General features: G+C 39.9%; 1 protein-coding gene across 1 annotated transcript in view; it reads left to right on the top strand.

Moving 5' to 3' along the window:
- LOC117957150 (thyroid hormone receptor beta-like) overlaps window positions 1-8210 on the top strand; it is a 12108-nt gene extending 3898 nt beyond the window's left edge. Inside the window, exons 4-7 of the mRNA XM_034892746.1 lie at window positions 1988-2123; window positions 2846-2992; window positions 3656-3914; window positions 6708-8210. Coding sequence (XP_034748637.1) covers window positions 1988-2123; window positions 2846-2992; window positions 3656-3914; window positions 6708-6949 — 784 coding nt within the window. The 3' untranslated portion in view covers window positions 6950-8210. The remainder of the gene's footprint in view (window positions 1-1987; window positions 2124-2845; window positions 2993-3655; window positions 3915-6707) is intronic.
- The last annotated feature ends 908 nt before the right edge of the window (window positions 8211-9118 follow it).

Raw genomic sequence — 9118 nt, 5'->3', positions numbered from 1 at the left:
AGTTGAAAACAAAATAGAAACATTAGGACACATAAAACACCATAATAAAAGTTACAGTGCAGCATAAGAAAGAAATGATGCTGTCCATCCATACCATAGTCCTCAGAAATCCACCAGAGGTTAGAACGCCAACACAGAGACAGAGGACAGACATCGGGCCAATGTTCCGGAGCAACCCTCCAAAGGAATCATCACTGATATACAGTAGTTATTACATATTCCACCATATTATTACATTTTTGTAATTTTGTAAGAAGAGCTCTATCATCTATAAATTAATTACAAAATGTTGAGAATTTTGTACACATTTTGTTCAGGGTTTAATTGCTAAATGCGGAAAACTATTACATAATTCTTTGTTACAGACCAGTTTAAGTCCAGTTACTTCCACATCACACCTGTCCTTCCCCCCCCCCACCCACCCGACCCGGTCCACCTGTTCCCTGTGTTAATATGGCAGTGTGTTTTGTATTTCCTTGTAGAGTGGGGGAATTTAGCTGGACGCCGGAGAAAAGTGTGTTCCTCAACTCAGCACCACTAATTTATAATGGGACATCTTATTTCTGTCTTTTTCTCTTGTCTTACAATGCAATGACCCTTAATATCGCTAATACTAATGACTGGCTCTCTTTGTGTCCTTTCATGTTTCTCTCTTTCTGTTTATGGATTTTGATTTCTCACTTGACTAATTTCCTTTTCCTTTTCTGTTCAGATTGACAGTCCATCTCAACTGTTTACTGACTTTTTTTTGGGTTTCTATGACGCCATCATTGCTGTAGAAAACTCACAATTCTCAATTAAATAATTAATTAATTATGTAAAAGAATGTAAAATATACTTCAAATAATCATATAAGTTGTACAATCCCAACACAATCGGGGCAAGAAATGCATTTTGAGTGCCCCCTGTCAGGCCTCACAGAGTCCACCGCTTGGTTTTATGTTAACAGTGCACAGAAGTCCAAATCAAATATGACGAAAAAAGCATGTATTATTCCAGTAGTCTGCTTTACATTAGCATGTATAAAGTAACTTAGCTTTTTGGATAGTTAGTTAGCTAGCTTGCTAATTCCACCCACCGTGCTTTCATGCTAGACACTGGTTATAGAAAGTTAGCCAGATAACGTGACACTTATCTGAAGAGAGTTCTAATTCAGTGGCCAACCGGCCGGCCGGCTAGCTAGCTAGTTAGCTTGTTTAGTTAGCTTGTCAGTTCTCAGTTCAGTGTCATCTGAAACACTTCATTTAATGTTTAAAGTGTATAGAAACAGCTTTCACAGCCTACTTACTATGTTCCACAACTACACATAGCCTATTCATAGACATAGAAGTACAATTTTGTATTGATTATTTGTGTCACTTTACACGCGTCACTTCTTACAAATTTAGAGCAGTCTATTTCAATATTCTTCCAGCAACTGTACTGTAAATGACTCATTGTACAAAAACACGTCAAAAAGTCCAAGGGAACGTTTTAAAAAAAATTGACGTTAGATTACTGATGACGTCACGGCCATAGGGTTTTGGCTATTTTTGCTTCAAGTAAAATTCAGAGTAGGGCTGAAAACAGTTCAAAATTACAATCATTTAAAACTTTTATTTATTGACCTTTGGAAAGAAGTTGCAATTTATGAACTGAAAAAAACATTGAACCAGTTAAACAAATCAACAGTGAAAACACCTTGAACTGTGAAATTTGCCTCCATTTTACTTGCAAAACGTAATGGGGAAATAATCAGTTTTTTTGGTTTCAATCTATCAGTTTGTGTGATCTTTAGGAGCCAAAATCGTACTTGCAATTACAATTTCAATTAACTGCACAGCCCTATTTTCCAAGTTGTCGAGTGTTTCTGAGGATCCGTTTGGAGTCGGGGGTCCTGAATCTGAATGTCGCCATAGAAACCCATCTTCAAACCTCATCTGTTTTCTATCTGCACAATCTGTCATCTGTCCTCAGTTTTAACTTGTTTCCTTTTGTAGTTGGCTTGACACGGGTTCTTCATTGAAACTTCACGATTCCTGTTGATTATCCAACAGGTCGAGGAAGCTATGCTTCTAAATGAAATAACATGTAATTTATTCTATACTTCTGACCAGAGTGCAGCGGGGGTGAAGGAAACTAAGGTAAGGACACAAAATGTTTACTGACACTCAAGTACTGCCTTTCCAACATGTGCATGGCACAGTGTGTACTTTACATTGATATGCATTAAATTATGCGCCATAGAGCCCCACATCGTGGTTCCGGAAGTAAAAATCCCATTTATTTTCTCCATAAGGAGTTAGATTATGAGCCATAATGTCTAAACCATCCGAGGTAGACTGACCACGAGCTGCGAATTTGTGAGCAAAAGTTTCTTTTTCTCCTGTAGAAGCCACATGTCGGTATGAAATCAACCGTGTTTTGTTCATAATCTTTTGGAGAAATACTACACTACCCCCCATACTACGCGTAAAAGTGATTGGAAATCAGAGATGTGGATGGTTTCTGTTCACACGCTTGTACCTTTGCCTTTTTTGCCGTTTTCCAAATGGTCTTTTCTGACGAATCAAATGTTTTCTGGTCACGAATTGACTCGGAGATGGCTCGGTTCCACCCTTAAATCTCTTTGTGTCAGCATTTAATGAAACGTCAAAGGAGAAATTGTACCGGGGAAAACACTTCCGGAACCGGGGCTGTTAAAAAAACGTGTGGTCACTGTTCTAGAGATACTGTATGTGATGTCTGTGGTGATGCGTTCCCATTTACATCTTTTCATCCAGGCAAAATATGGAATCACAAGTAAACCACTTTACTCCCAAAGATATACTGTTCTGACGCTGACCTCCTCTCTTTGTCGTTTCAGCCTGAGGAGAATTGCCAAGCGTCCATGGTCAATACACCCGAAGGCAACAAAGTGGACATAGAAGCCTTCACTCAGTTTACAAAAATTATCACCCCTGCCATAACCCGAGTGGTGGACTTTGCCAAAAAACTGCCTATGTTTTGTGAGGTAAATATAGCTGCTTATTTGACAAAGTTGTAGACAGAGATCTGGCTTCCTCTGCAGAAGTGGAGCAGTTTAGACCTGTTTGAGTTTCTAATGCTGCAGTCATGTTTCAGTCATGGGCAATTCCGGGAATTCTGAAGTGGGGTGACATAGAAGGGAACAAACATTCGGGGGGGGGGGGGGGGGGGGGGGGGGGGGGGGGGGGGGGGGGGGGGGGGGGGGGGGGGGGCACATTTTACACATTTCTAACATAGGAATTGTTGCATAGGCTTGACCCATGATGTAATTCTGCTAAATGAAATATCACACATTATTCATTTTAAACAAATTGTATATCTGAATACATTGCCCATTTTCTATAGGCTCAGTCTGCCACTTAAAAAAAAGAAAGAAAAACTTATTGTGTGCTGGTTCCATGGTATCCGAATTTTGAATAGTCGTCATGGAAATGGTCATGTGACAAAGGCCGGGGAGATTGGCAGAAACGGCTGATGGGCAAGTCCTTAGTCTAAGTACAACAATATGACCATTACTGGCAAATGTGGTATCCACTGAATCAGTGGCTTATTTAAATCACTTCTCAAATCACCTGCTTTTGTGTGATGTAAGCAGTAAGTTTTGTGATGCACCAACTACTCACGCTCATCTCTTCCTCCCTCCGACCAGCTGCCTTGTGAAGACCAGATCGTCCTGTTGAAAGGCTGCTGCATGGAGATCATGTCGCTGCGAGCCGCCGTCCGCTACGACCCGGAGAGTGAGACGCTCACGCTCAACGGCGAGATGGCGGTCACGCGGGAGCAACTGAAGAACGGAGGCCTGGGCGTGGTCTCGGACGCCATCTTTGACCTTGGCGTGTCGCTGTCCTCCTTCAACCTGGATGACTCGGAGGTGGCTCTCCTACAGGCCGTCATCCTGCTTTCATCCGGTAAGCACCGGGTGTCGGGACTCTCACCACACACACCTACGTCAGCTGATCAGCTCTGTCTTCTTTTAGGCTACAAACCCTCAGACAGTAGTGGAAGAAGTATTCAGATTTCTTTCACTTAGGTAAAAGTACTAACACCACACTGTCAAAATACTCTGTTACAAGTCAAAGTAACATAATGTAAGCAATAAAAGTAAAATGTAGAACCAGAGATGTTCACAGACAGTCTCAAGTCTTTGAGTTCAAGTCTCAAGTCTCTGGCCATCTGAACTCATTATTATTAAGTGTTGGTAGCGCGAGGGAGACCCGACTCAGAGGAGGAGAGGTTAGTGAGGAACGGATCGGCCGCGCCATGCATGGATGAAATTATAAACAAGTAAATAAAACTACAGTGACAGAGATGTGTGCAGTGTCAAGACGGCCCAGTGTTTGGTGGACCGGGTCCACCTTGTTCACTTAATAGTCTACAAATCATCCACGGGATCAAATACACATCACGGGAGTAGCTGTTGGCTTCCTACCCCTGTTTATGAAGTTATTGAAAGCAAAACTAATACACTAATACTACAAAAGGCACAACGCAGGAGGACTTGGTGTCGCCATCCTCAATGCATTTTAAAAGGATTTCTAATATAAATGAATAATCTGTGAAATAAAAACATTGATGATAGGTTTACTGGCCTGTAGGGAAGGGATAGTCACTAATAGGTGGCTAAACACAGATCCATTCATCCTAAGGATTACCTGTGCCACATGTATGTTTAACATTAAAACATGATTTATAAAATCACACCAACAATTGTTTAAATTTTCGACACACAAAAAATGTTTTTATAAAGTCTTTATGTTCTTACACGTTAATGTAGACCCAGTTTATTATGCAACTACTTAAATATGGAATGGGGTTGCTGATCCATCTCTCTCAGTTAAGGGGTCCTTGGCTTGGAACCTGACACAGAACTTTACAACACACACAAAGAAAAATAATGAAAAAGGTCCCTTGTCTTGCTGTTATTTCCTAAGTGGTAGTTGTTCCGTCTTGCGCAGATTGTGTGAAGCGTATTCTTTTGACATGAAATCCATACACAACTTTAATTCAATCAATTAATCGCCGTAATCATTCTGAGGAGCTTTGTCCATGCAGCGAGCTGGGTCTGGGCTCCAGCGCCATTTCTCTGCGTGATGCTCTGCATCTCATTGAAGATCAATACTGTTCTGCTGTGTGTTGGATATGTAGGCATGGCATGGGGTTAACCTGCCCATCTGTCTCCTCTCTTATACACACACACACACACACAGTAGCCGCTTCTGTATAATCAATACCAGGTCCATGGCTCAAAGGATAAAACCAAGATCTGTGGATTGGAAGAGGATACTTTGAGCTATCATTTCCACTTTTAAAGTTAGCTGTTTGTGTAAAAATAAAAGTAAAAAAAATGAAAGAATTAGATTTTATTAACAGAAAAGCCATAAATCCATCCTTAAATGGAAACATTCAACATAGTGTATGGCTGATTTAAAACCCAGTTGATCCTGTATCTTGAGTACAAATTTTACACGTTTTCTTTTAACTGCAATTTCAATTCTGCTGAAGACCAACTGAATAAATAAATGCAGCAGATGTGATGGTCAGGTAGAAAACTCTAAAAGAAGTTTGGTTTATGGTTTTAGTGCAACTTTGTACATCAAAGTTTACCAGAGTAGAAATAGACATAAAAATCATCTATGTGAATGTACTCTGCTACAGTGAGAGAATCCAGTGATTGCATTCATTAATTTCATTCGAGTCCTAGTAATTTTATAATAGGTAATTTTCTTCACAGAAAATAAAAAACAAATTAAGAAATACCCAAATACTGTACATGTGAGGGTGTGGTAGAAAACTCTTTCGGCTTATATGAAAACCACAACCACAGTACACACAATGTACAAAATCTACAATATAAACAGTTATCTGAGCTTTTCATGGTCCTTTCATTTCTTATAGCTTGTGTACTAATAACAATAATTGCTCAGGGCTTTCGAGACAAGAAACATAGTGTGTATTATGTGTTAGGAAGTTATGTAACTTCAGCCTCTTGTGACCAAACTGAGTATTACAACAACACACACAATGATCGTGGAACTAACTTCTGTTCACCAGCTGTTTCACAGATTGGAAACCAAATTTCGCAACCTGACCCGCATCTTGAATCATAAACACAGGAGAGCAAATAATCCATATCAGACTGAGAAAATGGATCACACAAAAAGAAAATGACTCACTTTGTCTCCCAAGGCTTCGGTGTACAGTATGTTATCAAATCATGTTACCCACTGTGTGCAAAGATCTCATGAATCATCATAACAGGTGTATGAAATGTATTAAACCCTAGTTCTCCCTTGTCTATTATAATAGGAATAATGTGAGAAATGTCTACTGTAGATACTATTCACACATGCTCTACTCTCTACTTCACCATGGGTATTTGTGTATAACCTAATCCCCGTGTGTTTCATTTCATTATTTTTTCCTAAAGCTGAAAGATTTCTCAAATCTCTTCAAAACAAACCTCCACTCGATTGAGTTGGTGCTTAAAATGAACTCTCACAAAGTCTCGGGTTCACAAAAGTAGCTTCAAATATGAATAAAATAGCAAATAAATGTCTAAAATGAAATTTGGGAATATTGCTTTTAGAACATAACTGTTGTCAAACATTGCTTGTACTCGCCGGTGTGTCTTTGTCATCAGAGGGTTAAATTCCCTGCAGCCCACTAACTGACACCTTCCCCGGGGACTCTGTTTTCACCAGATCGGCCGGGCCTGAGCAGCGTGGAGCGAATCGAGCGCTGCCAGGAGGAGTTCCTGCTGGCCTTTGAACATTACATCAACTACCGCAAACACAAAGTGGCACATTTCTGGCCCAAGCTGCTAATGAAGGTGACGGACCTGCGGATGATCGGCGCCTGCCACGCCAGCCGATTCCTTCACATGAAAGTGGAGTGTCCCACCGAGCTATTCCCTCCTCTCTTCCTGGAGGTCTTCGAGGACTGACCAATGGATTTTTGTGTATGTTTGTGTGAATGTGTGCGTGTGCCTGTGTGTGTGCATACGTCAGCGCCTGGGCACCCTGGTGGTCTCAGGGGGTGGAACCAGCAGAAGGCCCGTCACAATGAACTTTCTATTAGCACTACTGAGTATCACTTCATTCCATAGTTTAGGAGTAGCTCTTGGGTCTAATTTTTACGTAAGATGATTAGGGCCACGTGAAAAAAATTCAAAATTCTGAGTTTAAAGTCAGAATTCTGAGAAAAAAAGGTCAGTTTTTGCTCCTTATTTCTTCCACAGAATTCTGACTTTAAACTCTGAACTCAAATACATTTTTCCCATGTGGCCCCAATCCTCTTCCACAACTGTTGGATGGAACCATCCCTTAACAGTGCGGGTACATGTGAATAGCATTTTGTTCTTTTCTGGGTTTGTTTGTTGTTGTTTACTGTCATGGATATAACCTCTCACCTCGGATTTTACTATAGTTTTATTCCGTTTTTAATGATTGTACAGTTGGCATAATGGTTATTTTATCAACACTTGTTCAAAGATTGGAAACCATGCAAATGTTGTATTTTCTTCCTTCTACGTTGGAAAATTCTAAACGGCTGGCTGCTGTTCTGATACACAAAATAAGACATCGTTAGCGATGCTTTAGACTCTCTCCTAACCGCGCAACTTTGTCACACCCACTTGTTGGTATAGTCAGTAATCCATCCAGGTCTCACGTGACAGCGTTAAGTCGTATAATGCGGCGTTCCAGAGATGTCGGAAAAATCTGAATTTGGCAACAGAACTGCAGCTTAAGGCAGGACTCTTGAGCAAGAAACCCGGCCAAGATTGTGCAGCTGCTAACACTACCCAACAATACTGTTTGTTATCCTTAAATCACACAAGTTGATTTTTCTTAGTAAAGTATGAGCATAATTCTGCCCAATGCCTCTGCTGAAGGTAGCTAAACTTAAGATTTTTGAACTGTGAAAGCTAGAAAACATTGCTAAATATCATGGACACTTTAGTTTGTGCTCCCCGGCAGCATGTTAGGGCCAATACAAAAGAAAAAGAAAACCCATTGTATACATAAAATCATAGGGCATGATATTTTGAGGAAAAGTCCAAAAGCATCTGCCAAAGGAATGTAAAGAATGTTCATTTGTTTATTTAAGTCAGGAATATGCAAGAAAGATTTATTGAAGTAAACCACACGGCTTTCCTTTGACACTCTGTATGTTCTCGTTCGTAGAAAATGTCAAACCAAACTCCATTCATAAATCGGGTCATTTTAATTGCAACTTAATTTCCATAGCAAATCCAAAAGTATGACACACATGTATCTGACATGTATTACTTTTCAACCAAACTAAATGATTCAAGGCTTTTTAATTTAGAAATGTAGAACTGCAACGATAAGTCAAGTAAGCAAAATAATTGAAGTTGTTTTTTAAGCAAAGATTTATGATTTATGTTATAGTAAATTGAAAATATTTGGACTGTGCAATTAGATGACGTCACTTCAACCCTTAGGAAAATTGTATCGGGCATTTTTCCCTATTTTCTGACATTTTACAAAACAAATGATCAACCGGTCATTGAAAATGAGAAAATAATCAGCGGATTAATGGATAATAAAAATAATAGTTGTAGTCCTTGAATAAAACATTCCTTATAGAATGGCTGAAGCATTGATCCATGGCCCTAACTCCCTGGCGTATTTGCATCTAAAAAAAAAAGAAAAACTATTCTTAAAACTATTCTAAAACTTTTCAGCTTTTATTTTTTTTAACAGTTTTTTCCAAACGACCCTGGAAAACACAAAGGTTGTCAACCCCAACCTACCCGCCGTCGATTCAGACTTCCGACATTGACAGGAACGCAGCAGTAGCATTTGAAATGAGCCGGTTTATTAACTGGTCGGGACTAACTAAAGCACATAATGACACTGATGTCAGGAAAAGACAATCATATAGTACTCGTTTTTTGTGTAACGATGCCACATGCTGTGCCAAAATCAAGCAAAGATTCCCTCCTAATGTAATCCCTGCTGGGCTTGACTGGTAATGCATGACACTCACACACACAGTCGTCCCTCCGACTAATGTTTTAGTCCACGTTAGCAGCTTCCACACAACCAGTATGACTTTTAACGTGCTTCATCTTGGCCGTGTTGCCTCA

Source organism: Etheostoma cragini, chromosome 14 (assembly GCF_013103735.1).
Source record: "Etheostoma cragini isolate CJK2018 chromosome 14, CSU_Ecrag_1.0, whole genome shotgun sequence".
NCBI lineage: Eukaryota > Metazoa > Chordata > Actinopteri > Perciformes > Percidae > Etheostoma > Etheostoma cragini.
The sequence above is the reverse complement of the archived record's forward strand: the minus strand, read 5'-3'. Positions and strand labels throughout refer to the sequence as shown.